Source organism: Tenrec ecaudatus, chromosome 4, assembly GCF_050624435.1.
Source record: "Tenrec ecaudatus isolate mTenEca1 chromosome 4, mTenEca1.hap1, whole genome shotgun sequence".
In the NCBI taxonomy this organism is placed as follows: domain Eukaryota; kingdom Metazoa; phylum Chordata; class Mammalia; order Afrosoricida; family Tenrecidae; genus Tenrec; species Tenrec ecaudatus.
In genome coordinates this window covers 12336050-12353419 of record NC_134533.1, presented here as the reverse complement: position 1 = coordinate 12353419, position 17370 = coordinate 12336050, and the positions used below count along the sequence as shown (strand labels likewise).

Genomic DNA, 17370 nt, shown 5'->3' with positions numbered 1-17370 from the left:
GCCACATCGAGTTTTCTAATTTGAGTGATTTGATTGAGCCTGCAGTAGTGGTCCGAGGCAGCGTGGTGAGACTTCAGACAGTTCTGCTCAGTTCAATAGCTCTGGTCAGGGCTTGAACCCTGTGGGAGGTCAAGCATGTAGTATGGTTGGTGTTCTCAGCTGTTTAACCGCCTCTGGGCACCTGGCAGGGACAATGAATTGAGCCTAAGTAATTTTCATTTAGATCTTTTACTAGTGACATGTACGGAACCCTGGTGGCGTTCTGGTTAAGCACGCGGCTTGCTAACCAGAAGGTTGGTCCTGAGTTGAAATTAGCCAGTAAACAACCTGCTTCTGTGAAGGTTCATCTCAGAAGCCCTGTGGAGCAGCTTTCCTGTCCCTTGGCCATGAGCTGGAATCGACTGGATGCAGGGAGTCCTTGTTGAATATTGACATGGGGACCCCAGTGGTTAAACACTCGTCTTGGTGACTTGAATCCACCCAGTGGCTGCCTAGGAAGTGAGTTGGAATTCAACCTGTATGTGAGCTGTGCTGGTCTTGTTCAGAGCTGTTCTGGGAGGTTTACAAAGGCCTCGCTTCGCAGCCCACCACAAGCACTGTGCCTGCAGCGAGAGATCTAGTAGCCAAATAGGACTCGTGGAGACTAGGGCGCGCGAGGAAATGATTCAAGATGGCAAACAAGGGAACTGTGGCAAGGACATCTAGGAGTGAGACCCCAGCAGTCTCCTGTGGAGCGTGTAGGCAGGATGCGCTGGAAGGGCTCTTTTTTTCTTGCCTGAAGGTTTTCCAGAGGGCCCTGACTGTCCATCTTTGGAAACCAAGGGCTTATGGGAGCTAGGAAGCCTCTCCACTCTTGCAGGGACTGCTCAGAAAGAACCAAGTCCCATGGAGGTGAGCAGCGGCAGGGGGCTCTGGGGAACACTATACAGGCGGAGGTGGACAAACAGGCATCGCTTTCATCTGGTAAGAATTAGCTTTATTTGTCAGCTACACTTCTTCTGAACGTGTTAACAAATAAGGCATACACAAAAAGAATACTGAGGCAGGCAGAATCAAAATGCCTGGCCAGGTGGCAGGAGGGATGTCACAGGTAAAGAGACGATGGCAGAAAAGGGAGTTCACAGGTTAGTTCTGCCCTGTGGCTGGAGACGCCCTTGCCTCGTTACTTCCTCATCAGCCAGGGACTGCAAAGAGCTGGCCAGTGTTAGTACAGTAGCACCCGGGGTTTTCTGCCCCTGGGGTGTCCCTGGGTTGGGTGCCCTGAGGGAGCACTGGCAGAGGCTGGGAGAAGGCCACGGTGGTCGAAGGACTGAGGGCTGTCCTGGCTCAGGACACTTCGCTGGGGTTTCCTTAGAGGGCAGGCTACTGGTAGCCAGACCCATGTCTCAAGCAGCAGTTAACCAGGGGGTGGGAAGGGTCAGGTCCCCACTTGATTCTAGGACAAAGAAGCCCAGGAAAGGATAAGTCCATAATCCTGCTGGTGCCCAGGGTGCCTCTGACCCCACCCCAAAGGGCCCTCCCCGTTCTGATTGTCTGCTGGTCCCACCTCCCGTGGTGTAATGTGAATGTTTCTAAGAGCCCAAACCCCGCTGCCGTTGAGTCCATTGCGACTCGGACTCGCTGGCTTTTCTTCTCCCTGCCCATCTGAAGTTCTTTCCCAGGGTCTGAGAGGTCCTGTGCATTCACAGTGATGCTGTTGGACAGGCAAAGGAAGGATTCATTCCATCACCTGGAGTCTAAGGCTTGGGGGTGGAGCTGGCTGGTGCTAAAGGCCTGACAGGAGGGAGACTCCGGGCACAGACCTGTATTCACTCAAGAATGATTACACTAACTTCCCGCCTGGTCCCCAGCAGAATAAAACAAGCCGGACGGACAGAGCGAGTTAGATGCCTGATTCTAGCAATGGTCACAAACAGCCTTCCTGTTTCTACGTTCAAACCACGCACTAGCCTTTAAGTGTGAGTTGTCTTGCTTACAGCAGCATTCTCAGCTTGTGGGTTGTGATCCCTTTGGGGTTGAACAACCCTTTCACAGGGGTCGCCCGATTCATAACAGTAGCAAAATTACAGTGATGAAGTAGTAACGAACATAATTTTATGGTTGGGGGGTCACCACCCCATGAGGAGGAAGGTTTAGAACCTCTGGCTTGCAGCGTTTAGGACTGCCACTTGGATCCGTCTTCACACCTGGGATGTTTGCATTTCCCTACTGGCTCACCTGTGCTCACTAGCTGCTACGGTTTCTAGAGAACAGAAAGGCATGTTTCCTCAGGTGCCCGCTGGCTTGTGGTGCAAGGATTAGACTCCCAGCCCCAGGTGTGTTCAGATCCTGGATCGGTACTTTGAGTTATGCATGAGGGATTTTTCTTCCAGCTGGTTTGGCAGGAACGAGGGTCAAGAGTACCCACTGTACTCCAGAGAAAGCTAAGGCCAACATCCATGGTTCCATGATCCTCAGAGCCTGGTTCAACCGGGCCAGGGGTGGGAGCTGGAATGGCGTTTTCTCAGGAGCCCAAGGCACACTTTCTATGGACTTAGGCTCCACCCAGCTCGGGCAGGAAGCAGAGCCTGGGGCTGGCGCTCGACGCTCACAAACCTTGCAAACCAAGCTCAGGAGGTCTGGCTGCTGTGTCCCTCAGCTTGCCAACTTGGGGACTTGAGGGCACTGTGGGGCGGACACTGTGGGGGCAAGCCTACCCCTTATGGTGGGGTTGTACAGCTAAGTCTCTCCCTGGCACCTGTAGGTTCAATAGGCTATCCCTAGGCTCCCTCTTGGTTGTTCACTACCACCTGCCAAACTAGAACAAGGGAAACAAACTCTCATCTCCCTGCCATCAGCCACTTCACTTGGGGAGGGGGGGAGGGTATTCAGATGCCCTCCACTCCTTTGGATCATAAACCTGGGCCTGGAAGATAAGGGGAGGGTATGGGCAGAGCCTCTATGCCCCCCTCCTGCCCCGCAATGAGGATGGTAGTGGCATTGTCCCTCGAGCTCTCCTCAGGTTTAGCATCCAGGTCTCCTCTTCCAGGCGCGGCGGGGCCATTACTGGTGTAGGTAGGCATCTAGCCAGAGCTGCCCCGACTCCTTCAGTGAGCTGTGGAGGCAAGATTCCCATCAGGCGATCTGGGGCCGGCCTGTCAGTGGTGTGGGTTCTTGGAGGGATGCGAAGGCGGATATCAGGCCCTGCCCTCACCCCACCTGCCCAAGGGAGGCTTGCTCCCCTCATTCTGAGAAGTAGGCCTGGCCGGGCAGTGCCAAGCGGGGGTCCAGTGGGAGCACTGGCCTGATTCCGCCACAAGTCCAGCTGAGCGCGCAGCTGGGCCACAGTGACCTCCCTGCCCGAGGTCAGGGACGCCTGCCTGTGGTGTCACAGCACACCCCCCCCATCCATCCCGCCAGCCCCCACCATCGGTACTCACTACACGATGTCAGCGAAGGCGGAGAGCAGGGTCTTGGACCGGTACTCTATGCCATGCTTGGTACACAGCGACCGCACTAGGGGAGCCACTTTGTGGTAATTGTGCCGTGGCATCATGGGGAAAAGGCTACAGAAAGAACAGGAGGTTCGGTGGTTTTGCCCCTTCATTACCCACGCTCCCCCCAGGCCCCTCCCTCACTCCCCCACCCCAACTCACTGGTGCTCAATCTGGAAGTTGAGGTGTCCGCTGAACCAGTCGTTGAAGAAGGACTTGTGGACGTTGCATGTTGCCTGCAGCTGAGGGAGGAGGTCCAGTGAGCACCTGTCCCTGGTTATCAGGGGCAGGGCAGCCGGGGCAAAGGGGGCTGTCCCTGCCCCCCTCGGTCCCCTTGTGCAGCAGCAGGACAGAAGCCACAAGCCAATGGAGCCACACTGTGTGTGGACATGGCCTTTGTTACTTCCTGCCTGTGCTTTACCTGGGTGGAGACCCAGTCCTTGTTCTGGTCGTACTCAATGTGCATGGGGATGTGGTTCATCTGCGTCACCCACACGAACCAGTGGCTCTCCAGGAACCTGGTGGACACGGCACAGAGAGAAACGGAGTATGCGTGCAGTCGTTACTGTCCACGGGCACCCAATGTGATTTGGCCGTTGTGTGAACCCCTGTCTTCTCGGTGGGGACTCCTGGGCGCTCTGGCCTGGGCAGCTGGTTACTGAAGCCTCAGGGGAGTGTCCGGCTGAGGGCCCAGACAGCTGCCACACCTTCTCTGCTAAGCCAGCTGTGCGGAAAGCCAGCTCAGCTCAGCTCACCTGTAAGAACCGGTGTGAGCCAGCGGAGGGGGCTGAGGCCAGCTGAGTCAGGATCGGAGTGCCCAGGACATAGACTTTCTACTGGTACCCTACGGGACTCGCCTCACATTACTGCCCTGGTCTGCTGCCTGCCTTGGCCAACACCAGAGCCGTCTCTGCTGCTCCTGTCCTGCCCTGTGGGGAGAGGTCAGACGCTCTCAGACATCCTCCCAGAGGGCGATCAGTTGCCAGACTATATGGCAGGCCCCACTCCCTGCTGTTAAAGACAATGGAAGCCCCCAGACATCTATTTGGGTCCAGTAGTGGGGTTTACACCCTACTGATAATGGTTCCTATGGAGATCTAGGGAATAGGTCAAAGTTAAGCCGCCATCCTAAACCTAGGATCTGCCCATCTTGTCACATGTATAACCCCAATCCCTCCCCTTCCTATTGCGTGTATGTCCCTAGACCATCCCCCTCTCATTTACTGTATTACCCATAGGACAGCCCCTTCCAGTGACGTATGTCCTCACCTGTAATTAGGGGGTTTGCACGTCCCCAGAGAATATAAAAGGCCTGAGCTAGCATTAAATCCCACTCTCCCTCCACGTGGACCATCGAGTGGAGCTGAGGTGAGCATGCTACCATGAATTGTATATGACTCCATTTATTTCAGTACTTCACTTCTATCTCTCATGCTCTCTATAACTTTACTATGATCTTTACTTATTATCGCTGTACAATTGCGCCTACCGGACCCGTAATGATGTGTTAGGGGCTGGCTTCCCCTGACACTGCCCCACCCCACCCCGCCCCAGACCCACCTGCCTCCTTCCACTGGGCTAGCTTGTCCCCACTCCCTAGCAAATCGTACCTGACCAGAAGAAAGAGGCCCAGGAAGCCCTTCAGTCCCACCAGCGGCACGTAGGTGAGGACCATACGAGTGTAGAAGCTGAGCATCCAGGCCAGATCCTGTGGGAGGGAGGAAACAGGCATGGTCACCACCCCCCTCCTGCAACCCGAACCCTTGGGCATCCTCATCTTCTCACAGTTGGGGAGCCCCTGTGCCCTTCTCCTCAGCCCCAGGGGCACCAGCCCCTCCCACCTTGCCTGTGGCTTTTAGAGATGCCCAGGCCTGGCTAGTCTCCTTGTACCCAGCTCCTCTCTGACCCTCTAGCACTGGGCGGAACCTCAGGAGAACACTGAGGGAGGGAAGCCCAAGCGGCCAGTCCACTTGCCTGCTGGGCCCAAGTCATGGCCGGCCCTGTGAGCCCTAAGCTGCTGGTCTGGGCTCTCTGGTTAAGTCTGCCCCAGGCCCTGGTGAGTGCCCTCTCCCCTCCCTTGGGCCCAAGAGCCAAAGGGCCTCTCGTGACATGGATACTCACCACCCATTTCTTCCGCTGGACGGCAAAATAGAAAATATACCACTGGAAGTAGAAGATCACCAAGGCCGGGGGCCCAACTGAGGGGAAACAAGGGATCCAGGAGTGTGAGCGGTCTGAGGGTCACTGAGGGCAGGGCCGGCCCCCACCGCCTCCCTGCCTGCCCCAGCCCGCCTCTCTGCCCATGGGAACTGACACTGAAGTTGGGGGGAGGCCAGCCAGTTAGAGCAGGTGCTCAACCCCCTCACTTGGCAGCAGGATGGGAACCTGTGAGGCCACAGCAGAATGCAGGACGGTGAGGGCGTGGAAGAGGTCGCGGCACATAGAACCTGGCCCCACCCGGACCTTTAGAGGTACCTCAACACAGCCCTGACCCTGCCAGGCTCCTTGTCAGAGCCACCTGTGGTCCAGCCTGCAGAGGGTTCTCGGCTGCTGCATCCCCGGGGGAGGGGAGGGGGAGTGGGGTGGAGGCGTCCTGCAGACTGCTTGCAGGCCCAGAGCCCACTTCCTGGGACTTGGGGATGGGCTTGTCCCACCTCACCTGGCAGCCCTGGATGGCAGGAGTAGAGGGATTTCTTTGGGAAGACCCCACAAGGACAGAACTGGATGCTGCCCACTCTACCCCAACTTGCTCTTCCCAGGGCTCTGTTTCACCCACCGCCCCATCCCTCCACTGGGCCGTTTGGCTACATTCACCCAACCAAAGTGGGACCAGTGGACTGCCTTCTCTCCTTCCTCTGCAAGGGGCCCTAGTTGTTAAAGGGCAGTGATTCTCAACCTTCCTCATGCCGCGACCCTTTCATACGGTTCCTCATGTGGCGGTCACCCCACAACCGTAGCATTATTTTCGTTGCTACTTCATCACTGTCATTTTGCTACTGTTCTGAATCGGGCGACCCCTGTGAGAGGGTCGAGACCCACAGGTTGAGAACCACTATTAAAGGGGTTTGTGACTCAGGTTTCTGGCATCAGGGAACAAGCTTTAAACGCAGGGAGCACAGCATTTTCGGACGACTCCACCAGCTGTCTGTTCCCTGGTCGGGGCCAAGGAGCCCTGGTGGCACAGTGGCCTAAGCACTGCCAGTTGGTGGCTTCAACCCCCCAAAGAAGGAAGAAAGGTGAGGCTGTCCATTCCCAGAAGCCCGGGAGCAGTTCTACTCTGTCCTTCAGGATCACCAGGGATCGGGATTGACTTAAGGGCAGTGTTTCCTTGTTTTGGGTAGGAGCTAAGCCCCTCGTGAGGAGAGCCCACCTCCTCCACCACCACTGCCACCTCCTGGTGGCACTCTGGGTTAGGTGTTGGGCTACTAACTGCAAGGTCTGTGGCTCAAACCCACCCACTGCTTCTCCGGAGAGACAGTCTCTTCTTTTAAAGATCGACACTCTCAGAAACCCCTGCACAGAGCAGCCAGGAGTCAGAATGGACGTGGCTTCAACCCCCCCACAGCTGTCTGTTCTGGGGGGTTGGACAGGGCTTCAGCGGTTACCTTGGTCCAGGTCTCTTTGCCCAGGCAGAAGGTTTAATCAAGAAGATCCCATCAGATCCCTCAATATCTCTGTGGGATTATAGGAACTCGTTTCTGCTGGACACAAGGGACCTTGAGCCAGACATTAGCCCAACTGGTGACTTTGTTCAGGTGTGAGGCAGGGAGCTACCTGGGGTGCAGGTGGGCTACTTCCTTTAGTCCCTTTACTGACATACAGGATTCCCCTCAGAGCCCCTCTTTAGCTCCTGCCCCCAGCCCAGAATACTCACTCAGGCAGAAGTATTTGTGTTGGTGGTTATACGGCATATACTTTTTCTTCTGTTTCCCAAGCTGCAAAAAAATGCAAACAAAGTACCGATCATCGCCTTACCACCGCCTCCTCCTCCACACCCACCATCACTATCTTAACCGCCACCATCTCCTCCTCTATCACCACCTCCATCCATCCCCATCTACCTCCACTACTACCTCTTCAACCACCACCCCTACTTCCTCCATCTCCCCCACCCCAACACCTCTGTGGCCTTCAGCTGTGGGCTTGCAGGCACTATGAGTACATGGGACACACGGCCCTGGGTGTGGCCTGTCTGAGGACACTGACCGTGCATCAGCGATGACTCAGGCCCGCATGAGGGAAGGCAACAGTCTCCAAGTTCCTTACGTTCCTCCAGAGAAGCCTCTCATGAGATTCCCAAGCCCTACCTCCCTTCTCCCTTCCATTAGGGGACTGAATGGTGTCCGCTAAAAAGTGTGTGTCAACTCGCTTGGACCAGGATTCCCAGTGTTTTGTAATTAGCCCTCATTTGGTGGGGGTCTGATGTAATTGTCCTGTGTGCTGTACATCCTCACGAGCGAGTCCTGGTAGTACAGTCGGGTAAGCACCAGGGCTGCCAATGGCAAGGTTGGTGGTTCAATCCCACCCCTGGCTCTGAAGGAGAATGAAGATGCTGGCTACCCACTAAAGATGTACAATCTTGGACCACCTATCTAGGGTTGCTATGAGCTCAGGGGCATTGGGTGAAAAATCCTAATTTCTAATCTAATCTCCGGATTCGGTTGTTTCTTGAATGAATCTCTTTTGAGATACAGATACCAAACAAGTGAGTAGAGAAGCAGAGGGGCTTCCTACCACAAAAAAGAAAGAAAAACAGAGTGGAGTTCGCCCTTGGGACCCAGGGTCCCTGCACTCAGAACCTCCTAAACTCTGTGGAAGATTAAAGACAAGGACCTTCCCCAGACACAAAGCCCTTCCCTATTGGGACATCCAGCCTCCCAGACCACAAAATAAGAGATTTGTTGTTAAAGTTATTCATCCACGTGTGGCATTTCAGCTGCAGCAGATAACTGGTGGTATTCTGAAATAACTATTCCCTCGACATCCAGCCCCTGGTCCTCCCCATCCCAAACATTTGTTTCTCCTTCAAGTGAGTTCTAGGAAATTCCTTCAGAGCTCGGCAAAGTTTACCACATGTTACTGCAAAGGGTGAAAGGACAGCCCAGCTGTGTGGAGGTCGGAAGTCATGGCAAACTTTCTCCAGCTAGTGGCAGTGATTTGATAAGGGCCCAGCGCCGAGGCAACCCAAACTCACTGCAGTTGGGTCAATTCTGACTCATGGCGACCCAGCCCCTGTGAATTTCCCAGGCTGTAAATCCTGCCGGGAGCAGAGAGCCTCAACTGTCTCCTGAGGAGCGGCTGGTGGTTTCGAACTTCAGGTCTTGTGGTTAGCAGCCCAACAAATCCTACTGAACCTTGGGGGGTGGTGGTGGGGGACACACAACCTTGATAGATGTGGCAGCAAGGCCCTTCTACTGCCTCTGGTTCTTTCTGCTCCTCTCACCCCAGTTAGTTCTGGCAACCAGAGAGGCCTTGGGGGCCCAGAAGAACCCTTTGTCCCAGGACCCTGAAGCAGGACTAAGTTGACTCTACCCCAACCCCAAATTGATGGGTGATTTTTTTGAGAACTTATTTTGTGCATGGCTCTTCTGCCAAAGGAAACATTTCTACATAAGCAGATTCATTCATTCATTCACTCATTCGCTGGGAAAGGCCCTCCTGGGCAACCTCCTCCCAGCCACTGGCATCTGACGGGAGACCTGAGTGACAAGAAGGTGGCAGTCAGGGCAGAGTCAGAAAGTGCATGGGCCTCAGTGTAAAGGCACTGGGGCTGTTCAAGGGACCGGAGAGAGGTGAGTGTGGCTAAGCAACGCACAGATGAGAGCGGCCTCGGAGAGTGACTGCCGAAGCCAGAAGACCAGGGCGGGAAGGACTGGGCCGGGCAGCATCAAAAGGGGAGAGGCTGAGGGCTTCCCACAGGGGTGCTGCACAGGCGGCTTCATGCTAGACAGCACCTTGCGCTCAGACCTCTGGCTGGAGGGAGAAGGAACTGTGGGGTACAGGTATAACCACAGGGCAACCTGTGAGGGGCCGGCTCAACATGAGGGCGGCCACGCAGTGGAGCTCTGAGGTCGGTGGGTTGGGGTGGAGCTGGATTCAGGGGTGAGATTCACCCCAACCTGAACAACATCCACTCGGGCAAAGAGCAGCTTCCTCGCTGTCTGGGGTGGGTGGGGCAGAGCCCGGCTTCCTTTGGGAACCATCATGCAGGGGATCCTGCCCAACAGACACCCGGGTTTACCTCCTGGTAGTTCTGCCGCAACCAAGGTGTTGAGACCCCAGGAGGCCAAAAAGGATCTCTTAAGGGTGAAGTGCCCCCTGCCCTCCAAGTCCTCGGGAAAGCCATGGATGCCCCAGGTCAGCACAGGCAGCATGCCCAGTGGCTACGTTGTGCCAGGAAGGACTGAGCCAAACCCCAAGCAGCCCGGCCAGGCTTTGGCTGGCAGGCATGCGCTCTAGCCTCAGCCGCAGACTAGGTCACAGCCGGCACGCGAGTGAACGGATAAGTACATGTGTGGCACATGTGCGTCATCCAGTCACAGCCGTCGTCTGGGACCCAGTCTCTATTTCTGGTGGCTGCAGAGAGGCGCTTCCTGGAAACCCTCATACCAGGGGCCAGGAGGGGCCGGCGCATAGCCTCTTCTTTTCCCTACAGCATCCCTAACCTTTTCCCTAGCCCTCAGCCTCAACGGCAGAAATACTACCAACTGCCTCCCAGAAGTTGTAAACAGCACGGACCCCAGCCGGACCCCATGTCACCCACACTTACAGTAGTGCAAAACGTCTCCTGTGAAGACGGTAGAGCTGGCTGGCTTCCCCAGACCCTTCCCGCCCAGGTCCCCGCTCACCTCTACGGAGAGGATCTTCCCCAGGGTGAAGAAGAAGGGGTGCATGTTGAGGTCCGGGTCCTTGCGGAAGCAGTTGGGCTTGGCGTGGTGCTGAAAGTGCATGTGGTTCCACCAGCTGGCAGGGGCTCCCTACAGCAAAGCAGGGTATGAGAACCGGGGTCCCCCCCTTCCCTGAAGCAGCCATCCCTCCAATGGGGTTTCAGAGAGCCCCTCCTCCTGCCATTGACCTTCAGGTGGCCAATCACGAAATGGTGGATCAAGTGGTTCCATTTCGAGGTGCTGAAGACAGATAGATGGCCAAAGTCATGCTGCAGCCAGCCAGCCTGGGCCTAGAAGGGAGAGAGGGCGGAGCTGAGAAGTCCACCAGCCCAGCGCCCCGCCCACTGACCTCCAGGGTTCCCTCCTCCCAGTCTGTGGCGCCGACTCCCACCATTACGGGAAGCACTCAGGAAACCTGGGTCTTAATAATGACTTTCCTACCAACTCACCGAGGAATTGGGGCTAAGCACTATGCTTTCCCCATTTCTCAATGACCACAGCTTACGGTGGACTGAATATTCAGAATGTACAAGAGGTCAGAAAGGGGAGCTGATGGTCAAAAAAAAAAGAGAAAATGTTTTGAATCTGATGATGGTAGCAATTGTACAATTATGCTTGACTGTTATATATCTGTAAGAGCTCCCAATAAAATGATTAGTAATAATAAAAAAAGACAGAGAGTGACAAACACAGAAGCACAGAAGGCTAGGTAAATGGCTTCAGCCAGCCTTAGGATTAGGGCCGAATCATTTTTGGCATAGTGGCTATGCATTGAGTTGCTAACCTCAAGGTCAAAAGTTCGAAACCACCAGCTGCTCCACAGGAGAAAGACAAGGTGTTCTACTCCTATAAAGAGTTATCATCTTGGAAACCCAGAAGGGCAGTTCTACCCTGTCCTAAGGGGCCACTGCGAGTCAATGGCAGGGAGTGGGTCTATTCTCAGTCTGCTGGGCAAGGTCGATAGTAGGGAGGAAGCAAAGCTTTACAAAGAACCCACAATCTGGGTTCCTGGCACACTTCACAATTCTCCTAATTAGTCCCAGACAATTTTGACTCATGGTGTCCCTATAGGACAGGGCAGCACTAACTGCCCAGTGGGTTTCCTGAGACTGTAACTCTTTATAGGACTAGAAATTCTCATGTTTCTCCCACGCAGCCGCTGATGGTTTCAAACCGCTGACCTTGTGGATCACAGCCTAACATGTAAACACTACACCACCTGGTACACTGAGGCTGCAGTAGAACCTGAACACAAGGCTGCGGTGGAGACAGCGACCTTGAGAGGAGTGGCCAGAGGGGCAGTGCAAGAAACCAAGATGCGCATGTGGTAAGAAACCAAGATGCGCATGTGGTTCAAGTGCCTCGAACAGCTGCAGACAATGCAAGGCGCATTCTCTTGAGGTACCTGCCCTCCAGCCAACGTTCAGCACTCCCCAGTCCAGAGGGCATGGCACCCTGCCTTCTGAGGGGTACAGAGGGTATGCCCCAGGGGTGCTGAGCTTGGCGGTGCACATGACAAGCCAGGGACTCTCACCTGCACTGCGCTGAGCAGCACTGCGCTGAGGAGGAAGGGTACCAAGGACATCCCAAAGCACCACAGGATGAGCCAGGCTATGACATCCATCAGCAGGATGTGCAGCAGGTACAGGAGGAAGAAACCAAGGTTAGGCTTCATGAGCCCCATTTGCTCCACTGAGGCCCGGAGCTCCCGGAACTCATCTACCAGCTCTTTCTGTGAAAGGCGGAAGGGAGCGGATTCATTGTCGGTGTCAGCTGTAGGCAGAGGGCTCAAGGGCAGCCCAACCCCACAAATCGCTAGGGAAGTCCACGGCGCTAGTCGAGACACCAAAATATTGCACCAGGATGTCAGGAGGCGATGGGGGTCTATGGAGTCAAGCTGACCTGATTAGAGAGGTCTTACTCTGCCACTTCTGATGGGACCTATGGTCAAGCCACTTGACCCGAGCCTCAGGCGCTTCATCAGGGTGAGCCGTGAGGGCTTCATGAGGCTCTGCCTGGCACAGAGTATGTGCTCCATGGGGGATGATGGTGGCCTTGGGAAGACCAGAGTTCCAAAGTCCTGCTCCCTTGGGCCTGTATCCCATGACCATGCAGGAAAGGCAGGGGTTCAAGACTCTCAGGGACCCCATCTAGACCATCCTTCTCTGCCCTGTCCCACAACCACCACAGGGTCTTCAAAGGGGGAACAGGGTCTCACATTTTTAGTGGGCTCAAAGCTGGGCTGCTCCGGGGACAGCTCTCCAATCAGGAGTGAATTCATATACTTTCTCACAAGGGTCTTGTTGATGTGGAACGCTGTGAAGGGGTCCTGAAAGGGGGAGGGAGTGGAGAGATGAGGAAGGAACACCTCCCTCCTCCCTGGGACTCCTGAAGGCTCACACCAGCAGCGGCCATCTTCCTCCCCCAGTACCCCACCCACTTTCCTGTCAGGATGCTGTGCTCCAGGTAAAACAGAGGTCCCCTCCCCTCCAGGCACCTGCCCTTTGAGGGGACTTGTACCTTTCCCAGGCACCCACAACTCAAGATGTGCTGCGGATAGCTGTTTCCCTGGGTGTGCCTAGAGGCAGCTTTTGCCTACAAGTGGTGGTAGAGTTGGGCTGCTAACCGAAACGACCAGTCAGCTACGCGGGAGAAAGACGAGGCTTTCTACTCCCAGAAAGTTACAGCCTCAGAAACTCATCGGGGCAGTTCTACCCTATCCTCCAGGGTCCCCGTGAGTCAGAAATAACAGTGGGTTCCGTCTGCATAGAAGAGAACCCAAAGAGTTGGTGCTGCGATGAGATTTGCCCTCGCTGGGGGGCTTTTAAACCAAGCCCTCGCAGTGCAATTTATTGTTCTCCAGAAAAAGGGAAGGAGTCTCGATTTGCCCCTCCCACATCCCCCGCCCCCTACAGGTGGAGGCCTGTAGCTTCCCCGCTTCCCACCCCAGTTCTCTGGATCACCCCTGCCCTCAACCCTCACTGCCATCGAGTTGATTGGGAATTGCCCCGTGGGTTTCCAAGGCTGATTTTGGTTATGGGAGGTGTGTGAGGGGTGGGGGTGGAGGGAGGTGGTCTTCAGTGTCCGATTGTCCTATCGGGGAAGCGGCGTGCGGGGCGGGCGCTGGGCGGAGCCGGCGGCCGGTGGCACCACACGTCCGGACCAATCGGCGTCTCGTAGTGGCCATTCCAGACCCCAAATCACAACGCGGGAAGCCCGGCGCCTGCGCCGTGCGTCCCCCACCGTCTGGCTCCCGGGAGGTTACTCGCGGTCACTAAGGCACGCTCGGGCCTCTCCTGTCCAGCCGGCGGTGTCCTAAGGGCGGGATGGGTCCTTGCCCACAGCATCTAAGCGCCTCGGAGGCAGAACCGGAACCCTGGGGCCGGAGAGCTGCATGGCTAGTGTGGCAGATGGGGACAGCGGAAGAGTCACCAGGCTGGGAGCAGAATGGGAAGGGGCTGCTGGGGAAGGGGACGCGATCCCGATGGCTGAAGTGGGGGAATGCGGTGAAACTAAGGCCACAATTTTCAGGGCCCGTAGGGTGACTCCTGGCTCTACCCCAGCAGTACGCTTAGCTCCGAGGGTGCCAACCTTAGGAGAAGCCGTTGGACCCGGCTGGGCGTGCGCAGATTCCGCCAAGAGGGGTCCAAGTGAAGGGTGACGTGATACCCCCTCCGCCCCCCGCTCAGGGCCTACTGCCCCGGGGCTCGAACAACTGTGCACTCCGGTGAGTGGCTGGAAACCCCGCCGGCCCGCGGCTCGCTAACCCACCGGGCAGGAGTTGAGGACGCCCCCAAGGGTCCTTGTGGTCTGGCGACGTCTCCCCGGCCCCCTGCACGCAGCTCTTTCCTCTCTGCCCGGTGTCGTCCCTTCCGGTTTTTACCCCAATCCTAGGGGGATGGATCTGTTCTGTTCCCAGCCCGCTCCCGTCCTAGAGTGAAGGCCCGCACGCTCCCCGAGCGGAAGCCAGACGTGTCTCCCTCGGCCATTGCCCTCTCCTTCCCCGGCGCCCAGCACCCAGCACCCTCGTCCCTGAGACCGCAGACTCCCAGCCTCGGGCGGAATGCGCGCCAGGCAGGACCGCCCTTTGTTTGGGCTCGCCCGGCGCAGGCCGCCTGCGCCAGCTCCCGCGGCGGGTCCGCTGAAAGGGTCTCCAACGCGTGCACCCCGGCCGTCCGTCTGCGACACGCTCAGAACTCCGAGGCAACGCGTCCCCCGGGCTGCCTCACCCCCCACCCCGGCGCCAAAAGTCGCGTCTCGGGCACCGCCCCTGCCGCGCTCACCGTGGCATCCTGCCCCGCGTAGTGGCTGATGACCCGGGAGCCCCCCGGGTGCCGGCGGACGAACTCGCTGATGTTGTACACTTTGCGATCGATCACCAGCCACCGCTCCTTCTCGCGCCCCGATCGCTGCGCCACCTCGTCCCAAGTGAAGTAGCGCTGGCCCGGCCCCACCACCGGGGGCTCGGAGGCCTTCGGGTCCAGGGCCATCGCGCTCGGACACCGCGGCGCGCTAGGCGAGCAGGGGCTGTCAGGGGCGCGCTCCGGGCACGGGCTCGCGTGCTGGGAGAGCAGTTCCGCGGGCGCGCACCGGAGTCCCTCGGCCGCGCGCCGGGTTTTCAGCACCGGAGACGCGGACTGCGAAGCCTCGCAGCGCGCGCTCCCATTGGCTAGGCCGCGTGGCGCGGGGAACCAGTCCCCACCTTCCCTCCAGACCCTGAGTTGGTGGCGCGGACTGGCGGACACTGCCTGGGGTTCCGAGAGAGGCCCGGGCCACAGGGCGGACACCCTGGGAGGAGCCTTTGTTTCCACATCCCCGCTTGCTACCGGCGGGGTATCGCCGGGCACCCTTCCATACGGGCCCCCGCGAGCCTAACGGTTCCTGGGGCGGCCCTGGTGCCTAGAGGAGGCTCAGGGTTCTCAGGTTGGGACAGAGCTTTCAGCTACACCATCCCCAGGACCGAGACCACCCCGGTGGAGGGGGCGGGGGCGGGCACCGCACGGAAGACCTGCACGCAGGAGAATCTCAACGTTGACCAAACGGGCCTGCTGGCTCGCCACGGAGTCCCACTCGACTGGGAACGGCAATTAAGCTTGTGAAGAATATAATTATGCTTTATTGGGGTTTTGCGGAGGGGGGGCGTTGTTACGGGTTTTCTGTACTCGGTAATAACATTAAAATTCCTCACCATCTTTATAACCGCTTGCCTTTTTAATTTTTAAGAATAATCTGGGGTCTGATTTCCAAGAGGCCCTGGGTCTCCAAGCCCAGGCCTCTCTCTCCTCTCCCAGGCCTCTCCTGGGAGCCTTGTTGGTGTTCAGCCAAGCAGAGGGTTTTCAAGCCAGTGACCTTTGTGGCAACAGATCACCACACCTGTTTTTTTTAGGTACCTGTGGATGGGTTCAAGTCACCAACGTTTGGCCTAGTAGAGGATTACTTAACCACTTGACTCACCTGTGAACCTAGACACCTCTTGGAGCCTTGGGAGACTTAGCTCTTGCAAGAAGAATGAGAGACCTCTCCCAAAGGACCTTGGAGGAGTTGGTGTTGCCCCTGACAGGCAGGAGCTGAAGACACCCTGGTTTAGGAGCTACATTCTGTTTTTCAATAATCACGAAACAGGCGTGTGCTGCCCACTGCACTAAGGTTTTACAAAGACTGTTTCAGTCCTTACAATCCTATGAGCTAGAGCTACTGGCCTTTACAAATGGAGACACGGAATCACCAAGAAGTATCTGGACACAAAGCTAGTGAATGGTGGGGCAAGGTTTGTGCCCGGTCTGCCTCGTGGACCCCTGGCTCTGCTGTCTGCCTCTTCGACACAGCAGTATTTGGATATCCTGAGGACATCCAATTGACCCAATGCATGGAGCTGCAGTCAGCTCCTCAGGGAGGCAAGAGAGGGAGATAGGATTGGGAGAGAAACAGCCGGGATTCTGGTAGAAAAAGATCTTCGCCCATACAATCCAAATCCTTCAAAGATGAGAACATTGGCTGCATTCGGCTCTGGACACTTCTGCTGTCCGGAGGAGCCTCTCTAGGAGGCTATACTTCAACCGCCCCCCCCCCCCATGCTGGTCCATGGGATGCCGCCCTGGATAAGTCCCCTCATTCTCCTATCATCCGTAAATTCTACTCCAACTGTTCTCCCAGCACCCACTGTCCTTATGTCCACCTTACTTCTCAACCTGGATTTTGGGGAACCTCCTCCTAAAAAGACTTGAGAAGGGAATTCCAAGCATCAGCGTCTTGCCCAGAAAAGGTGGATCTTGGAATGGAAAGGCATTCTGAAGAAGCAGCAGCCCTCTGACAAGGTGCCTGAGTTGCACTTAGACCTTCCTGTGGGGAGAGGTCAGACGCTCTCAGACATCCTCCCAGAGGGCGATCAGATGCCAGACTATATGGCAGGCCCCACTCCCTGCTGTTAAAGACAATGGAAGCCCCCAGACATCTATTTGGGTCCAGTAGTGGGGTTTACACCCTACTGATAATGGTTCCTATGGAGATCTAGGGAATAGGTCAAAGTTAAGCCGCCATCCTAAACCTAGGATCTGCCCATCTTGTCACATGTATAACCCCAATCCCTCCCCTTCCTATTGCGTGTATGTCCCTAGACCATCCCCCTCTCATTTACTGTATTACCCATAGGACAGCCCCTTCCAGTGACGTATGTCCTCACCTGTAATTAGGGGGTTTGCACGTCCCCAGAGAATATAAAAGGCCTGAGCTAGCATTAAATCCCACTCTCCCTCCACGTGGACCATCGAGTGGAGCTGAGGTGAGCATGCTACCATGAATTGTATATGACTCCATTTATTTCAGTACTTCACTTCTATCTCTCATGCTCTCTATAACTTTACTATGATCTTTACTTATTATCGCTGTACAATTGCGCCTACCGGACCCATAATGATGTGTTAGGGGCTGGCTTCCCCTGACACCCTCCAAGGCAAGAGGAGATTCCGAAGGTGGATGGCACTTGGAGCGCCCTTCCTCTCCCCAAAAGGAGA

General features: G+C 56.3%; 1 protein-coding gene across 1 annotated transcript; it reads right to left on the bottom strand.

The window, feature by feature from the left end:
* Nucleotides 1–954: 954 nt before the first annotated feature.
* Nucleotides 955–15070, bottom strand: FADS1 (fatty acid desaturase 1). Its single transcript, XM_075545629.1, has 12 exons — nucleotides 14644–15070; nucleotides 12579–12689; nucleotides 11895–12092; nucleotides 10549–10650; nucleotides 10322–10450; nucleotides 7348–7408; nucleotides 5595–5671; nucleotides 5084–5181; nucleotides 3895–3991; nucleotides 3636–3715; nucleotides 3420–3545; nucleotides 955–3094 (listed from the first exon to the last, which is right to left on the bottom strand). Exons 1-12 carry the CDS (start codon nucleotides 14848–14850, stop codon nucleotides 3043–3045), a joined length of 1338 nt encoding a protein of 445 aa, XP_075401744.1. The 5' UTR covers nucleotides 14851–15070; the 3' UTR covers nucleotides 955–3042.
* Nucleotides 15071–17370: the final 2300 nt, after the last annotated feature.